Consider the following 19785-nt stretch of genomic DNA (forward strand, 5'->3'; position numbering starts at 1 on the left):
CACACACACACACACACACACACACACACACACACACACACACACACACACACACACGGTCACACGGTCACACGGTCACACTCTCTCTTTTTTTCAGAACTCAGACATGATGACAGTGGGTGTGTCAGGCTTGCAGGTGGACAAAGTACAAGGTCTATGTTGTGTGTTACTGTGTGTGTGTTCAGACTATTACTTCTCTATGCTAGACAGTTACCACTCCTTGTTTTTACAACATGGACCGGAGTGTTGGGCCGTAAACAAAGACCTGCCGCTGCTGGTTCACACAAGTTCACACAAGGTCACAGCTGATGTCACTCCAGCCCCTATACTCATCACGTATGAGTTTATGTGTGAGTATGTGCGTGCGCACGTGTGTGTTGTGTGTGTGTGTGTGTGTGTGTGTGTTGGTCTACCAGGGTGTAATGTGAACCACCCTGTTCAGGGATGGGTGTGGCCTGAAGTAAATGAGGCAAAAACCAGACTGAGCGGGAAATCAAGCAGAAGGAGCTACCAAGATGGGAGGAGAATGAAAACAACCAACGGAGGAAAGGAAAAGGAGTGAAGAAGAAGTGGACTAGAATAGGCTTGTAGGATGGTACAGCACATGAAATAAGATGGCAGTTTTCCTCTGTGTGGGTGGGGTGGAGCTTACAGTTCATTTACTGTAGAGAGTAAGCTATATTATCTCCGACTCATTCTAGTATAAACTAATGAGGCATGCATTAGCTCACTTGCTTCTGCAACCTGAGTTGACTATTAAACTCCAATCTAATTAGGAATGCTTTAGTGAAAGACGTAGAGAGCACATGTGATTACAACTACCGAACATTAAAGTAGGTTACTTCCTCAACATATCACGTGCATTTTAAACCCTCCTATTTATATTTTTGTCAGTCACTGTGCAGCTCAGAGGATCACATGCTGCATCACACTTTTCCACCTGTCTCATCAGTTATTATGTTGCCTTTATACTAATGCAGTAATGTAGCTGTAAATAAGAGCCGTTTAAAACAGATTTAGTATCAGTGTATCATTCCTAACCTGTCTGCTGAGTAGTTAATCATTAATACACAAAGTTACAAAGCTGACTTTAAATCAGGGAGTCCAGGCAGCCATTATCCTTCTCCAAATATTTACCCCACTTTGACATAGCTGAGCTGTCTGTGCTGCACCAAGCAGATACACAGGCAACACAAAGGGCTGAACTCTGGGGTTAAGGCCAAGTCTAAGGCCAGTGAACACCCACACACGCATGTATATTGTACTTGCGCGAACACAGGAACACACACCACAACTCTTTTAATTCTGTGACCTAGATGAAAACTCGGTTCTGACTGATTGTCTTGCTTGAGGCTTATATCATCCACATCTGATTAGTGTTATGAACATCTTCCCATGAAAAATTGCAATTTAACTGGTCCTGCTGTTTCTGGTACAAATATATTCCCTTCTCTAATTCCCTCAGCATGCACTCTACAAGCATGGTTTAGTGCAGGACCCATGTTTGTGTGTGCGTGCGTGCGAGTGTGTGTGCCATGTAAAAAAGACGACAGAAAGAGAGAGAGTGGCTGTTGGGGAAATGACTGGGTTTGGGTGTGACCTGCTCAGCTATGCACTGGCGATCATGTGAGACCTGTTCTAATTATACACTTCTCGAAAAGAAGGTCGATCCTCTCTCATGGACAGAAAGTGTGTGCACATGTGTCCAAGAGGGTGCATTAGTGTGTGTGTGTGTGTGTGTGTGTGTGTGTGTGTGTGTGTGTGTGTGTGTGTGTGTGTGTGTGTGTGTGTGTGTGTGTGTGTGTGTGGGTGCAGAGGGTGCAAGACTAGTCATGGGGAGTGATGTGGTTTCATGTAACACAACTAAATTGAGAATTTGTCCTATTTCAACAACTCAACCTGTGTGAGAGTGAAGTAGGACAAGTGATTTTTGTCAGTGAACGTGTTTGTGGGTTTATGAAATGGTAGAAGTGTCACAACGTGATGAAGGTGTCTGTGCTTATATGTTTTATGTTTAGGTCTTATCTGCTGGTGTATGTATGCAAATACAGCAACAGCCTTCGTTTTAGATTTCCTCTATTCTTCCTTTCTTTCTCTTTCTCTCGCGCTCTCTCCTGCTGTTTTTTCCACTGTGGGTTTTAGAGACCTGCTCTGTTTTTCATTACCAGTGGAAAAAATGGGGCGATTGGTTAAAAAAAGTATCACCCATCTCCATTAATACAAAAGTCCTAGTGGAAAATGAGTCCAAACTACTAAAATAGGCCCCTGGGTTCCTTCAAATAGTTCCATATATCTGCCAGCTACTCCTTTCCAGTGGCTGACCTCGACCTCAGCATGAATGACAATTTAAACATATGTTCACGTATCGAGATCCTTCCGCCTGTAGATAAAAGTTCCACTGTTTTGTCGGTGAATGTGGTCACCGTATTGAACTAAGGGGCCTGTGAGGTCCAGATAATCAGGAGGACACTTGTGCGTCGTGCTTTTGTAGCAGTTTCATTGCTGCTGAAGGATTCCAGTTTCTTTCAACTTAGGACTTCCTTTTGTAGTTTTGGCCACAATTTTATTGGTTATTATAACATTTTACACACCCAATTCATTTCTGAGATCTAGGAAAACAGCAACATCAGTGAAACGATGAGTCAGGTCATATCACCAGTTGTAAACAAGCCAACAGTTTAGCGAGATTATTTACTTCTTTATGAGGACGTAAAACCACAAATGAGTACATCAGAAATGTTTGCTATAATCACTTATTGCATTGTAAAACTATGCTAAGTATGATACATCATACTTAAATATGATATTATTTAAGTATAATATTATTTACATACTTAAAACCAGTCTGATCGTATGACTGCTTGTGCCTCTTGCCCTGTCAAGATTGTTTTTTAGCAAAGTAGCCACATTCCCAGATTTTTCAATTAAATTGGAAAATCTCTGAAATAAGGAAGTATGACGGTGGCAGTTCCCATCGATAGGAATGATGCCCAAAACTATAAAAGTAGGAGTCAAGAATTATCATTTAATCTAGCTTGTCATTTTGACAAACATACACACACACATGCAAGGCGTTAGCAGATCGTGAGGAAACTTGGGAAGAGTAAGGCATGGGCCTGACAATGTTCCTCTGTCCACATCTGGTTATAAACACTGTTCTCTGAGTCGACTCACACACGCTGTCCTCATCATAACCCTGCCCTGCTCACACACTGCCAATGACCACGAGTCACCAATGTCTGCAGGGGCAGAATACAAACAGAAGTAAAAAACCTGTGTGTGTATATGTCTGTGCTGGAAAATTTGGGTTGAGGTCCACTCATCTCTAGAGATCCTGTGCTCTGATAAAAAGACAGATTGTGAAAGAGTGAGAATGAGGGAGTGAAAGAAAAAGAGGTGTTTGCCTTCCTGCTGCCGTCTACAAATGGAAAATTACTGCATACGGTGCCCCAAATCTGCCCCCAACTTTGCTCTAAAACACACATGCGCACATACAGACACACAGAAACCCCCTCTAACTGCCCCTAGGCCTCTACACAGGAAGTGGTTTGACTGGGTGAGAGCTTCATGATGATGCTATCGCCTCGTTCCTTGCTAGCTGTTGAGACGTGTTGTGCTCAGGGCATCCATCTGAGTTTGTACATGTGACAGCCGATTCATTTGTGTTTTCCTATTCAAAAGCTGGCACATGGCAATGTTTATCACTTCCAGAGGGTCTGTGCTGATGTTGTAAATTCATACAACTGTGTTTATGTACAATGTAATCAGTTGGAAGTGCGACTAACTCCTAAATGACTCCTGTTTGAACTAAATGCAGTAAACACCAGTCAAGATACTTCAGTCTGTCCTAGAAAATTCCACAGTACTGTGTTAGAAACGCCTGACTTCTGTTTCCTGAATCTAAAAAGCTGAACCCCCCCTCCTTTCTGTGCCCTTGATCACACGTTCCAGTCACCTGACCAGAAAAAGGCGGGACCAAAGACAGCACATGCCCTGGGCAGATGGTGCACTCTAACATATGATGTTAACTATAAACTACTGATATTTCCAGTTTGTAACTCCACACATTCCCTTAAACTACCTGTCAGACTGAATGTGCTCAGTCTCTTATCTGTGGCCTATGTCTCTGTCTGAACTCTGACCTCCAGACATCCTGTTCACCTCCTCCCGTTTCTTACCTTGAGTGAGTCGAAGCAAGCGATGACCCGTCCGTTGTCCACCTGACAGCTCTTGGCCGGATGAGCGAACTTGCACTCCTGGTCGGAGCGTGAGCACGTACCCCTCTGGAACTCCCTACATACCTCCAGTGTCAGCCACTTTGTGTCACGGATATGTGCTATGTTCATCGCCATGGTAACACGCTGGCAAAAGGTATTCCAAGCTGAGATCTGTTTAAACGTGAATAAAGTACCTCTAGTGTTTTAATCCACAACTTTAAGGTCTCTTTTTGTTTTTTTTTGTTGGTGCGGTTAAAGTCTGTGACACTCGTGTGTGAAGCTGAAATGAAATACTCAGAAGGAAAGAGAAGCTCCTATTGATTGAGACGGCTCCTTGTCCAAAGTGAAATGTTACAGCACAACGTTTCGCTGGGGATGCTATTGGATCATTTTCCTGATCCAACAACCACTGACAAAGGGATTATATCCGGGAGATGACTTAGCCTAACAATTAAGTTGCCACTCTTGGCTTGACTTTTCTCTTTCACTGTTTATTGCTTGCTGAACAGTCTCATCTACAGCATTCATAAGCCAAGGTGGCAAACAGATGGACAGGCCAAACTGAGAGCCCTCTGGTTCGGTGCAGTGAAGCAGGCAACAAAGGTGATAGTCTGGGTGTAGCCTGCTACAGGTAGGTTAAGGACACTGAGGACCCAGTGGAGGCTTAGAGGGTCGAAGGCGAAGGTTAAAGGCAAGGTGGGTGAGATGCTGCGTGGGCCTGGTGGTGTATCGGGCTGCTGTGGTAAGGCTGGTCAGCTGGTGGAGAGCAGTTGGCAGCGAGGCCGTCTGGTGAGGAGAGCTGAGGCTGGAGCCCTGCCGCGAGGAGTGGATGGTGATGATGGTGAATGGACGAGTGGGCCGGAGCGTAGGCTGCGAGGAGGGTGTGGTCGCTGTCCTTGTACTCGTGTTACTGTGGCAGCAAGCGAGCGAGGCGGGGGGGAGGGAGGGTGGAGCTTCAGCTGTAGAAGCAGGTCAAAGCTGCAGCAGACATCAGGGAAGGCACTTCCTCTGGGGAGAGAGAGAGAGAGAGAGATAGAGAGAGAGAGACACAAAAGAAAGAAAGACAGAAAGAAAGATTAGTCTGATGATACACGTCCAAAGAAAGCTTTCACCTTTATTTTCTCACTCATTTATCTTTCACAGGAGGTTCTGACCTGCAGTGTTTTTTAAAGTCATGCCACTAAGCCTTGCAGCTGTGGGAATGAAGAATATGTAAAAATGTCAGAAATGCAGGGGTGTCAGCTAAAACAAATAATACTTTCACCCGCCCTGCGCTCTAAACACACATAGTGCGCACACACGCTCATCACGCCACGCCACACACAAACACACACACAGATATGCACAAAGCAGCCATTCACAACTTTCCACCTCTTCTGGTCGATGCAGGAAAATCAGATCAAATCCTGTATCACTTACATTTGAGTACAGCAAAGCCGGCCATTGAAAATGTGTTTAGAGGTGAAAGAAAGGAAGAGAGTGAAAGCAAGGGGGAAGTCAAGGCAGGGCATGAGGGAGAAGAGGTTAGTCATTTCCCTTCTTGCGAAGAGGTGTGAGAGTTGGGACCAATGAGAGCTAGTAGAGTTGCAGCAACATTCTGGGCTGAACGCCAGGTGAGAACAGGGGGAGGAGCAAAGAGGAGGCTGACCTGCCTGCTACTGGGGAAAGAGAGAAAGAGAGAGACAGACTGAACTAATAACTCTGCTATGACTACTTGATTCCTCGTGAACAGATGATAAATTTCTTGAAGACAAACAACCTATCATGAAAGGCCATGTTGCAATGATCTCACACACTTGTGAACCTGTCTGCTGTGATAATATAATGCTTATTATTTCACTTTTATAATGTCCCATTTATTACATGCAGAAGAAATCATGGGTTGTTTTTTTGTTCAGAATTTTGTAATGCTGCCAGTGGTTCTATTTTTGGTGAATCCATTGTACAGGGTTTGCTAGGGGAATTTGAATGATTGGGCTCCCGGGGGCCCATTCTGCTCTTATCGCACAGGCAGGGTAACTCACCACACCCTGTGTAGCGAAATCGCTTTCCCCAGAACAGCATGTGCCCCTTCAGCAATCCTACGAACCACTGCTAACTTTACAGCACTGCAACACTGCAACACGCTACATCAGAGCCCTGCAGCAGCGCAGCCCAGGTCATGATGACCCAGCAACATGGATATATGTTGGAGAGAGAGGGAGAGAGTGAAGGAGGAAACTGCTTAGTTTCACCTTGGATGACCCATACGATAGCAAAAATAGCATCACTGCTACAAATGACCTTTGGATTGCTAGCATAATCGCAACAGAAATGTTACAACTGCCCTACCCTCACCACACACACACACACACACACACACACACGCACACACACACACTGGCGCACACATAAACACACAAACACTGCAAATTATCTTCCATAACATGTACTTTAGACATAAAATAAATTCCCTTTTCAATAATATACAAACATGAAAAGATATATCACCTCACTGCTCAATATTTTCAAATGACAGATCGTAACATTTTATTAAATGCTGCTATTTTTTAAATGAGAAGCATTAATGTTTCTTTGTCAGATTAATAGCCCTTTCATACCAAAATAAATTTTTGACCAAAAGCGACTGGACTGAATGTCTTGTTTTGGAATGAAACGAGTCCAACATACGCCATTTTTATGTTTTCATTACTTAGGGCATGCCTCTGTTCCCATGAACTTACTCTCATTCATCATTTCATCTTCATTGCTGTGAAAATGTCAAGTCAGCCAAGTCTAATCTTTCTGTGTAACCCTGTATACCCTGGGACCTGTGTTTTTAATATCTCATAATGTTGATGTTACTTGTATTTGTTGCTCCAGCTCAGTCTGACAGAGTTGAAAGCAACGCACTATTACTCCACAAATATACTTTTTCATAAGTTAAATTCAGGTGAGTAACGACCTTTTCTGAATTCATCAGACTGAACTCAAGGCACAGCTGGAGATGAACTAATGAGAAACAGAGACACCTATTATATACTGTATATAGAATTTTTTTTTAAATTGAAGGCGCCAGGGGCTGTCTTCAATCATATGAGAGAATGTGATGACTTGATACATGAAAAGCAAACGACCCCTGCTTTTTGTGTGGCTGCCTAATCGGTTTCTATGGTTTCTATTAGAGATAGACGAACGGACATCTGTATGAGAGAGAGACAATGTAGTATGGTGTAAGACAGTGCCAGAGTGATAATGAGGGCTCATCATGATCCATCATGTCTGGACATGGCCATCCTTCCCCTATTGATTTCTTCATCTCAATGGTCTTTCATGTCAGTATGCCACTCCCTCTATCTAATTCCACTTGAACTGTCAGTGCTCTTTGTCTCCGAGGCATCCATTTAAAATAGATGACTGTTTAATATGATCTACTCCTTTCCTCTAACCAGACGTTATTCTGTTTTAACCAGTGGATCCTTGACTTCTTTGGTATTCCTGTTCTCTCCACCTCCCTCAACTCCTTCCATGCTTGTGTCTTTGTGCCCTCAATGTCACTGTCTGGCTTGCGTTCTCTTCCAGCACCCTCATCAGCACTCCCTCAGATTCCAAGGTCTTGCAAGCTGGTGCAAGGTCAACCACACTGGAGGAAGAGGAGATAGCGAGAGAACCAGCAAGAGAGACTGTATGCTTCCTATAACCCTTTTGGACACGTGGTAGAAACATTACATGGTTGCAAGAAGAGGAAGTATGTCTTCAATATTAGCACATCACCATCGGCTCATGGTCATGTGATGCCCGCATATGCCTCAACAGCTCAGACAGTTTCTGACATGAAAAACAAGCCTGCCCGTCTTTTCCTTTCTCTTGGTAATGAGTCAAACAACAAATCTGTTCTCAACGCTGTCGAAATCCACCCTTCACCTTCACCAAAGCGCAAACTATGCATAAAACCTGCCAGTGATTTGCTTGGTGGACTGTGATGGATGGTGCTCTGACATTATGAGGTTTTCTTGGACAGAGAGAGATGTTTTGTTATGAAGACATGTCTCAACTGATTGAAAAGTTAGTACAATCAAAGCAACATACTAATCTGGGCTGATCTTAAAGTTGTCATTATGACCAACTGCAAGAGACAACAAGGAAGAGGGTGTGGTTCACAGTTATGATAAGACTTCCTGAAAAATGACTTATGCTATATTAACTGTCTAGTTCAGCATGGACCTTCAGCTCAGGTCATGTTACTGGAGGCACTGCATGCTCACATAAGAAATAATACACTGGGGCGAACTGATGCAGTATGAGTGGAGATAAAGGGAAAATAAAGATATGCTACTTCTATATTGAAATATCTGCTATGGCGCCCGGGAGCTGACCGACAAACCACAGCTTCTAGCGGAAGTTTTTTTTTTTTTTCAGCTTTGACTGCAGAGAAAGAGCCGTTCATCTCCTTTGGTTTGCTGCTGTTCAGTAAAAGGAGTGGTTTCAGCATATTGACAGAGGTGTAGTCAGGGTGACAGTGTGCTGAGACAGGTCATCTCAGTGGAGGACGCTGGAGGAAATGCAACACCCTAGGCCTCGCTGCTGCCGCTCCATGTGCTCAGGTTATAGCATGTCAATGCTGCCCTCACTGACCTTTACGTAAACACATACACACTAGTGCATACACTGACATGTGAGCATGTTCTCCTCACTGACTAATGGCTGCTACCCTATACACCATAGCTCTTCTATGCCACCTTTCATATTGTTGAGAGATCTCACCAAGTAAGGTCTGCTTAAAATTAATCTAAGGGTCAGGGTTAGGGCAACTAATACACTGTTTGTTTAACATCTTATTTTTGAGTTTGGATGTTATGAATAAAGTTTATTGATGACACACAGCTGATACAGACGTCCATGCTCCAGACAGTAGTTACACAGTAGTCCTGACCATAGTTAGTATTGTTACCATTCTCCCTAGCGTCATCGTCAAGTCATCATCTCCTCTCAACTATTAGTTTTACTGACTTATTTGTCATCGGATTAAATAACGCGGTTCTGAAAGAGTCTTAGGCAAGGAACACACAAGAAACAAAGCCTATTGATTCCTCTGAGAGCAAACCTTTGTAGACAATACGATCTCTTGTTTAGCATACATGGACAGAGCTATGCGCGCACACACACACACACACACACACACACACACACACAAACTGACAAGACACACAAATGCAAACCTATACAAAACACACAAACCTCTATGTGTCCTGACACTGAGTATTCTTAAGCTGTGGTGAATATCTGACTGTGTGCAACACTGCATCTTTGTGTGCATATGTATGTGTAAGGATGTGGTGAAGTCAGCGGGCTGCGAGGATAATGGCTGTCCTTACGGTTTAATGAGTGGCTCATTGGCTCAAATTTATGTTGTCAGCGTCAACGTGCTGAGACGTGATTTGTACATATACAGGCAGGTGACAAATTTCAGAAAAATCTGAATCAATAAGTGAAGAAGCATAGCAAGTGAACAACTGGTGAGTATTAAAACAATGTAAATCTATAAACTTAATAGTCATCAGATCTCAACCTAATAGAACACCTGTGGGATTTTGAATGGGGATATTAGATGAGGCAATATCTTTTGGAGGAATGATGTTTATCCCTCCATTAGAGTTTAGCAAAATTTATGCTATACTGAAATTAAGCTGCAGATCATGGTGGATCAACACCTTACTAAGACACTGTTTGTGTTGCTTTTTCCCATTTTATTTGCATCCATCTGTGTATATACACATATGGTTAAACCTAGTTGTTATCCCTCAGGCGACAATGAAAATTTACAGACAGTAATATATAGTGTGGGCCAATGAAAAAAAAAAAATTTCTTTTCCAAATACATTCTAGCCGTTTTGTGTAATTAATATCATATTATTTATTTAAATATATATAGAACAGAATCTTTTTAATTCCTGAGCATACACATGAATGTCTAATCATATATGCCAATTATCACAAGGCACACACAGCACCTACGTTTAGCTTTTTTGTCAGCATATTACATGCACACATACGAAGCCAGTGACCAGTTTTATCTTCTGCATTAGTTATCTTTAGAATTTTCATTTAGGCAAACATTTTAATAGAGGGCCGATGATGCTAATGCATGTAGCATACCCACATTCTCTGACTTGTGTAGAGGCCTGTTTCTTAATATACTGAGGCAAATAGACCCAGTCACAGTGATACAGAAAGAGTGACAGAAAGAGACTGTGAGTGAGAGAAAAAGACTGTATGGGCTGGAATGTATTATTTCATTTTTACAACTGCCTGTCTCTATTTTACAGATGGAGAGTTTTAAGATGTCAGGGCTGTGAGCAGGAGCTGATGCACCTTGGGTGAAGAAAAACAAGGGCAAGGCTTGTGTTGACATGTGTACTTCTGGACAGAACAACAAAGAAATAACCAGATGCTTATTACTGACTCCACAAACAGCAGCTCCACACGCTACTTGCCCTGCTGATTAGGAGTGTTGTGTAGTTCAGATACAGGTGAACACTGGTGGTTTTGTAGTCTCTTTACTGAAATGTCTGAAAACAGAAGCCTAAAATTATTACTGGTTGCTTGATATGTTGTATGGCGAGTTAAAGACTCAATTAAATTCAATTACTGGTGTAATAAAGAACTGAGTCTCCCACAGTTGTTGAAGTCAATTCATTTTAGCTTAGCTTGGAATTTTGTTAAGTGGAAGGTGTCTTACTCAGCCAAAGCTGTGTTAAACTGTTGCTCAGAGGGGTTGAAATGTGGTCATAACACAGTAGGAACATACAGAGAAGCCCCTCGTGTAATAAAGGCTTAACCTGTCAGCGCATATTCAGCCATGCACATAATCCTGTCTGTAGGGCAGATCCTAGATCATAGGCAACGCACATTCATGCAGAGCAATTTGCACCTGAATTCACATGCATATACAACTGTACGCAGAGACAGCAGTGTGATCTTTGGCATTATTGCCTACTATATTCACATTGACAACAACAGCACGTTCCTCAGGCTCCTGCCAGACAGAAATTGACAGTCTACCTGCAGCAGGGCTACCATGGGGATTTTAAGTCTCAACAATGCAATCTGCCAAACATCTGTCTGTGTTGCGCATGCTTGCATGTACGCACATACTTGTGTGTGTGAGCTACTGTCTGAGCCACACTGAATCCTTCTAAGTCACAACAACAACATTCCTCATCATTGCCCCAACCACAGACACACCACCAAGAGGAAGCCCGGAGAGGCCAGTGGGAGGAGGGCAGAGGTGGTGAGGAGACGGACAAAGAGAGGAGAAGAGGGAGTAAAGGCTAGAGTTAAAAGCTCTGAAGGTTCTCGAGCTCTAGCTCTGTATTTTACCAGATGTACGTCCTGCCGTTATTCAGACAGTTTTTGCACTCTACGAAGGAACAAATGTTTACAAAAAACATGGAAAAAATCGTACTTGAGTCTGATAAATAGCCAGTTATTATCGCTATGAAAACACTTTCTGCCATTTATCTTAGTATGATCCACACAGACGGATTTAACTCCTGAAAAGAATGAAAAACATTACCGGGCAATCACACGTAATCTCCCAAAGCCTTAATAAAGTAGGAAGTTACTTACTTTTACTACATCGACAAGTAAAATCCCTCCATTTACTGGGTCTCCTTCTCCCTGTCTCTCTTTCGTTCTTGCCCCTTTCCTTCTCTCTTCAACTTTCTTCCTCTCTCTCAGTTACTCCCCCTCTGTCAGACGCATGCAAACACTCACTTAGTCACACACACACACACACACACACACACACACACACACACACACACACACACACACTCACACACACACACACACACGCACACACACACACACCCACACACACACACTCCCACAGACAGAGTCACCCTCTCACACACTCTCTCTTCCCGCGACCCGGAATGCTTGGCAAGATTCTACTGTACTGAAATACTGTGCTCACCATATAAGGTAGCAGCGGCTTCACATGTCACACATAATTTACATGCAATGGGGCGGGAGTTTGCCTTACACAGTACACACACACGTAGAAACACACATACACACATGCAAAACCATGCTTCCCCCTTTAGGCTGACGCAGCAAAGGAGGTAAAAGAGGTAAAAGAGAAACAAATTTTACCCTTCCCCTTGTTAACCAAGCCCTGGAGGATAACTCCCAACATGTCTAATGTTGAGTCAGACGAAGGGAATGAAAGCTGAGTGGGCGATCTATTGATCCTCTCCACTGCTTCCTGGAACAACCACGGCCCTCCAAACACACACGCACACACACCAGCAAATTTTCTTGCTAACTAGCGCTACCCTCAGGAAGTAGCTATTGTGTGACTGGCTGCTTTGAGCCAAGAATGTGTCTAACTGTGTGTGTGCATATGTCTGTGCATGTGTGCGTGTGCCTATATCTATAAAACAAGCCGTAACAAATAGGTGTTAACCCTGTGGCCCACATACTGGATGCACACACACAGCACACACTAAAGCAAACAATCCTCATATCTCTACCTATGCTCCACTGCACAGGCGCTACTTTGGAAAGTAAAGACTGCAGCATACACAGGAGGAAAGATCTAGATAAACCAATGAGACAAGGAGGAGGGTTATGAACCAAGCTCTTACCTCTCACATTGCTCTCCAGTTTGTGTATGTGTGCTTCCGCGTGTCGATTGACTCTGTGTGTTTATGCGTGTGTTCAGACAGGCCGCGACAGCAGACCCCCAGGCACCGGCTGGACCATTCTCAGGCAGGCAGGCAGAGCGCAGCAAGGCAGAGGGACTGGCAGAAGAGAGGCAAGCGAGTGAGCGAGTGAATCAGCAGCGAATGAGTAGAGGAGCTGTGCGGAGCCGAGCACCAGAGAGAGAGAGAGGGAAAGAGAGCAAGAGAGAGAGGAGGAGTGTTTGTCTGTGTGTGTGTGTGTGTGTGTGTGTGTGTGTGTGTGTGTGTGTGTGTGTGTGTGTGTGTGTGTGTGTGTGTGTGTGTGTGTGTGTGTGTGTGCATGCGCGCGTTGCAGCGTTGGCTGTGCGCTAGTGTCTCCCCTCCCCTGCCTCTTGAAGTGGCTGAGCTGGGCTGTGCTGAGCTGTGCTGAGACGGGCTGGGCTGTGTCTCTACTGACTCCCCAGCCTCTGGATCGTCTGTCTGCTGCCCGACGAAAGTGGTGTTCGCTGGGCGGCAGTAGCAACAGCTGTCGAGGAGGAGGAGGAAAAAGAGGAGGAGGGAGCCCTGACTGCACTGGGCATACAGATCCTGCAGTCCCCTCTCCCTCCCTCTCTTCCTCACTGAAGGAAAGCCACGCCCCCCCCCCCCCCCCCAAAAAAAAAAAAAAAAAAAACAACACCAGGAAGTGCTGGCTCAGTTACAGCAACGCTGCCCTTGCCTTTCCAGTGAGGCTGAGGAAGGAGAGAGTGACGAGGGAGGAAGGAAAGATTGAGAAAACACAGTAAGAAGATAAAGAGGGAGGAAAGAAGGAAAAGAAGGGGAATTAGTAACATGATAAACATATAAGCAAGGGAAGTCCATGAAGAGTGAGGAAAGGCATTAGAAGTTAAAGCTGTGACAGTGATATCAAATGCAACCAGACAGGAAAAAGTGATACAGAAACAAGTGAAACAAGGGACTTTGAGGTAAGGAAGAATAAGGAGAAAAACAGCAGCTGGAAAGAATGAATAGATTAAGGAGTGTGGGGGAAAGAATTATGGAAAGATTTACAGGGAGTTTGTGACAGATTAGGTCTGGCTTCTGTCCGGATCACCTCTCTCTTTTTCATACTATTTGTCTACTGTGGCATGCAACCCTCAGACACCTCAGCTCAGCATCACACTCACAGCTCTTGCCCACAATATAGAAGCAGAGCACACTGAACTGCACTGAATCAAACTGGACTCTGCTACTACGTGGTTATTAATTCAGAGTAACATGAAGCATGTAAATACTTGGGAAACAACACAAAAAAGCATACCTGTGCAGTTTGGTTGCAGGTCAGCAATATATCATAGAAAGGCTAACCGAGACAACACTGAGGTAACTTGCTGTTGCCAACTCTCCTGTATTGTTGTTGACTCAAGGATTCTGCCGCCACAACCCCAGCATCCAGGGGAAAGCCAGAGTGGCTAAAGGAGCCTCCAAGAATTTGATTTGGACCTGATGCTGCAATATCCGGTAGCCATGGAGATAGTGGCCTTGGCATCTGCAGGAATCTTTACAGATTTTGAGCTGTGTGCTGATGCCAAGTTTACTGACTGATCCTTCATGTTGTCTCTGACTCACTTCATTTTATTGTGATCAAGGAGAGAGTGCATTCATAATGATGCCTGTTTAGAATATTGAGAGTGGCTTTGCAATGTATTCTAATTTATAGAGAGAAGATTCCACATACTGCAGCTGAATCCACTTTGTCTGAGGTCACACCTGCACCTATAATGCCATGTGCTGATATATTAGCCTGGTCACAGGGAGATGTAAGAACTCCCTCCTTCTTTGGTTTATTTGCATATACATGTATAATACTGCAAAGAATATACCAATGCCTCTCCTATGTAAAACTGTCACGCCTCAGCTGTCTTTCTGTTCCACTCCTTCCCTCCCTCTGTCTCTGGACCAGTTTCTACTGCTGCACAGCTCTGTTTAATACAAAGCTGGTGATAAGTCATCTCTAATTTACACAGCAGGGCCTTAAACCCCGGGTGACAATCTGTGGTAGAGCCCCAGCTGCAGTGCTAACCCTTTACCTAGCCAATATTCTGGTGCAATGTGCCTGCACACTCACAGAGCACAAACACACACTGTATACCTCAGACAAACAAGGGATGTCATAGTACTATTTTTGAACTGATCAAATTTTGATGGACAGTGGCATTATTAGTCACAACAGCAAAGTACATGCCTTGATCTATTTCAAACCATCATTCATTAGTGATGGAAGGAGGTCTATTTCCAACCATGGAAACAGCCCTGCTTGAGCACATATAGTATGCTTTTTGGATTAGCAGAGCCATCTGTTTGACTGCTAATCAATGGGAGCAGCAGGTCATTCTAACCTGCAACTGGAGTTTTTCCTTGACCCATTATGAAGAAACATGGTGATTGATGTTGTTGTGGCACAATAGGAGACACATTAGCAACGCCTCCAAAGGTCTGGGCTCTCTGTGAAACTCTGACACTGACGTGGAATTTCCCCTCTTCTACTGCAGCTGAGAGTACGCCAATGCTTCTGCTCCTCTCTGCGTCTTTCTCTTTCTCCTCTGCAACGCTAGTCCATATTTCCTACTCATTATCATTCTTCATATGCTATCTCCGAGTCTGTTTTTTCATCACTGTCTCTCACTTATGACTACATCTTAATTCCCCTCCCTTTGAAACAACCACAACCACTTCTCTATTTGTCACAACCCACAGGACCATATTCCCCTCGTCCAATTAGACGTATGAGTACAGAGCCAAGGTTTGCAGTTGCCAGATGGTTTGCTCATTCAGTAATACTGTCAGGTTTCATTTTGCGTATAATCTGATCAACTGTAAAACAGGGGCCTATTTCTCCTTTTCTGCCTCATATTTCTTTATTTGAAGTGACATCAGACATATGTCTTAACTTCCTGTTCTACATGTCTTGTATCTAACAGATAAGATGACGGTGTGACCGTTGTTCTCTCGAAGATCAATGAGGCTGTAGAGGTGTTAGGTTTCAGCAAAGAGCAAGAAGAATCAACATACTGGGGTTGAGCAAACTGCTCACAGACATACTAATGTTAACCAACCGAAAACAGGAAGAGGTATGTGTGTGTGTGTGTGTGTGTGTGTGTGTGTGTGTGTGTGTGTGTGTGTGTGTGTCTGTGTGTGTGTGTGTGTGTGTGTGTAGTTAAAGGGGACTTCCACTAATTTTACACATCAAGATCAGTGAACTACAAGGGTTATGAGTAGCACTCAGCCTGTGAAAACAGTTGTACAATGTCTTCTGTGGCTCTGGAGTGAATGTAACCTGAGTAATGTCACTATCAAATTGCATTATGGGGAACTGAGCTTGATCCACATGTAGGACATAAATCAGGGTATCGCAGTCTCTACTTCATCAACTCCGTTCATTATTTTTTTCTTATTATCAGTCTTTTGAAAGTCCCACAGATGTATAGCAGTGAAATAAAAGAATAAAAGAGTAGGAAGCTCAGAATATTCTAGAAACTTCCTCATGAATCACATTAACCCTAAGCCAAAACAGTCTGGCATAGGTGACCCCTTTGCCCCAATCAAACCATCAAATCCCTAACCCTTCACCTTTGTCCACCCTTTTTTTCTCGCGCTCCTCCCTGATGAGCGCATCTTTCCACCTTAAGCTTCTCTATCATCTCAACGCTCTGCTATTTCCCAGCTCTCTGTAAATGACACTGGCTGGCTGATGTGAACTCTCACTCCACTGAGGAAATGTCCCAGAGCTTTTGTGTGCCATACTCTGACAGCTCATCTATCACTAAGGCTGCAAATACATATTACACTCCCATTACAGACCATCACAGCAACAACTGTAACAGTACACAGTGTTGCAGAAAGGCCCACAGCAGGGAGGAGCATTCAGCCATTTCTCTATGGTTTATTTTGGAGGCCGCAAACAACTTCTGTTTATGTTATGTGTTACTTTATAATGTGTGAGGAATACACCACATATACAAAGATGCTATAAAAAATGCTACACTAAAAATGTGCATGACAGTGGGAAAAGTTGTAAATGTGTGTCTGCTGACAAATACCCCTATTCTACTGTGAATTTGCAGTTATGTTTCCCTGCAGCATACTTTGTGGTTTTCTCTTAACTTCTTTCCACTTTGACGCAGTAAGGGGAAGCAGGTGAAATTCAAGCTGTCAGGTTTGAAATACAGAGAGAGGAAATAGCACACTGTCTTGTCCCCATATGACACCACTGTGCATGTGTGTGTGTGAGTGTGTGTGTGTGCAAGATTCAAGCTTGAAGCTTATCTTGGAGATAAAACGAAAACGAATGGAAACACCCTTTGCAAAGATGTCTTTCACTTGGGCTTTCAGCTATTTTTCTGTCTAAACGTAGCCTGCAGATATACTGCTGCAAATATTATATAAACTCTCCTTACATCTCAAACGTCCTACGGACCCTTCATAGTGTAGAGAATAATAAGACAATGTTGCACGTTGGCTTTACACCAGCAGAGAAACTTTCCTCCTTTGCAATATGTAAGAGAAAGTAAACGAGAAACTAAGGCATCATCAATAACACAGTTACAAAATCTGAAGAAATAAAAAATAAAAACAACAACAAAACAAAGAGGAAATGCTGAATGATACGATATATCATTATACTATAGAGTCATTGTCAGTTATTTAAAGATATTTTACAGAGACAGCTGCTTACCTGCGTGTCTGTCTCTCGCTGACGTGCCACTGGGACAGACCAAGCCACTTCAACACAGGTCATGCTGACGCAATGCATTATGGGATGAACTAACATCTTTAATTCTCTCTTCTCCTACTTCTCTCACTCTCTCATAATAGCACCTTCTGCTTGGCAACGGCCATACCACAAATGTGGTCAGGTTTAGAGTGAACCATCACTGCGCAACACTAAGTCTCCATGACAACCACTCCTTTATCTCATTTGCATCTTCTTCTTGTATTATCTACTGATGCCAAATATGGTCACCTTGTTATTATCCCCGCCTCTCTCTGCGTCCCCTTCTTATAACTTCCTCTTTCCCTCCATTTTCAAACTGTGAGTATACACTTTGTGTATAATGTAAATGCGTCTACAGGCATGTGCGCATGCTTGCAGCCTGTGAATGTGTGAAAAGAGGAAGTTCCTGTGACATTAGAACTGTTTTGTAGCCTGAGAGATAAGCGGTGAAACAGCTTGGTAAATCAGGAAGTAGGGTGTTGTAAGGCTGCAGTTGAGAGATTTAAAAAAAGAAAGGGGACTTGCAGTATGTTATCACAATCCCCACAGGAGCTACATCATCACAGGATTTCACTTACCCCCTCAATTCTTCTTCATAGAGGTTGGTAGAGGTATTTGCCCCCCCTCCTCTTCCTCCCCAAGGACTGTGTCTATCAAACTATCACTGGAATGTTGAACCAGGCCCCTGGAGCCCACACACACAGCAACACTCAGCAGCACTCAGCACCTGTCTCCGACTGCCAGCACAGAGAAAGAGACACAGTCAATCACACTGGACAGCACAGCAAAGGGGAAAGAGCAGAGAAGAGTGGGAGGCAGACAACAAGCATTTTATCAGCAGAAAAACACATACTGAGTAGATTGCACATTGCTATGTGCAACACATCACATGAGGGTTAAACCAATTAATTTGTTAGTGCAATACGTCGTTATTAAATTAACGCCAGTGTTTTTCAAATATTAGAACACGTTTCAAAAATTCCACACGTTGCTGCATAATGTTGTTATCGCAATACATATTTGGAGCTACTAATACAAATTCGCTGGAAATAAGTATTTTTTCAGAAAAGAGTTTTTCAAAGTTTTTTTTTACAAATTTGAAAATGTCAGAGTCTTTATATCTGGCATTTAGGCGACTTTTTATGCAGAAAACAACTATAAAAATCTAGTTTATAGTAGTCCCAATACAAAATCTGATGGGTAGCAAGATGATTAAAAGGATCCAAAGAGGCATCTCAAAATTCCCAAGACGAAACAAGAGAGCATTGTGTGTTGTGTGTGATGTGACCTCCCACCTCAGGCTTCCTAGACATATCATCTCTCCATTTGACACTTTAACTTACGCAGGCGGTTTCTGGAGAACTCCTGAGGAAGAAGCATCAGGGGCCCTGAGCACCAGTCGGCCTCCCCTCCTCTGGCTGCAGGGCTGGTGGGACTCGGAGGATTGGAAGTCAATGAAACCAGGCCTAATTTAGCCTCCACTGCTCCATGTGCTGCCAGGAATCAGAGTGAGACTCCTTCCCTTTTTAGGGCTCCCTGGACACTGCAGTCTGCAAGTGGCACTACTGCATTCCTAGCAACACTAAGGAGCTGGAGAGAGAGGGGGAGAGAGAGATGACTGTCAAAATTTGTTATATGAAGGTGCCATTTTACTTATTATCTAGGTCTAAAAGTCATAATCTTCCACTGTGGGAACTATATAAATATTTTAACAAAGCACCTATTTATTCAATATTACTCACACTGTGAGTTTATCTAGCCTGCCTGTTTGGAAACCTTTACAACCACCTTATCTTTACGCCACTTTCAGTAGATATGTGGACAGCCTGCTCCTGTAACTGACTCAGACACTGTCACAACAGCTTGCCATAAAATCACACCAGTAATTAGGTGTGAAGACAGGACTAATCAGAGATTCTATACTTACACTATCCACTCAGCCAGGCCCTGATACTATGTCATGTAATCTTTAATAACCCCGGCTGCACTGAAACTAGATGCTGCTGGCTTAGAAATGTATTTTTTCTCCATCGTGATCTGGTTGTTTTTCATTTGACAGAAAGAAAGAGACACTTAATAGATACACAGTATTTTAGTTTTTGAGTTTTAAAATTAATTAATTTCTTTCCAACTCGTGTGGTATAAATAA

General features: G+C 43.4%; 1 protein-coding gene across 23 annotated transcripts in view; it reads right to left on the reverse strand.

The window, feature by feature from the left end:
* The window catches only part of LOC111228790 (muscleblind-like protein 1), a 42574-nt gene extending 23577 nt beyond the window's left edge, over window positions 1-18997 (reverse strand). For 9 of the 23 annotated variants that reach the window (XR_002665382.1, XR_002665381.1, XM_022754846.1 and 6 more), the window contains exons 1-2: window positions 18215-18233; window positions 4179-5225 (exon numbers count right to left, since the gene is read on the reverse strand). Coding sequence is in view for 21 of the 23 variants with exons in the window: in XM_022754846.1 (XP_022610567.1) it covers window positions 4179-4352 (174 nt within the window). In the remaining 2 variants the exon portion in view is untranslated. Of the gene's footprint in view, window positions 1-4178; window positions 5226-5636; window positions 5683-11825; window positions 12020-12847; window positions 13065-17597; window positions 17714-18214; window positions 18234-18979 lie in introns of those variants that run through there. The other 14 variants (XM_022754851.1, XM_022754847.1, XM_022754844.1 and 11 more) reach the window with 7 other exon arrangements.
* Window positions 18998-19785: the final 788 nt, after the last annotated feature.

This window comes from Seriola dumerili, unplaced genomic scaffold (genome assembly GCF_002260705.1).
Source record: "Seriola dumerili isolate Sdu_G_001 unplaced genomic scaffold, Sdu_1.0 BDQW01000226.1, whole genome shotgun sequence".
In the NCBI taxonomy this organism is placed as follows: Eukaryota; Metazoa; Chordata; class Actinopteri; order Carangiformes; family Carangidae; genus Seriola; species Seriola dumerili.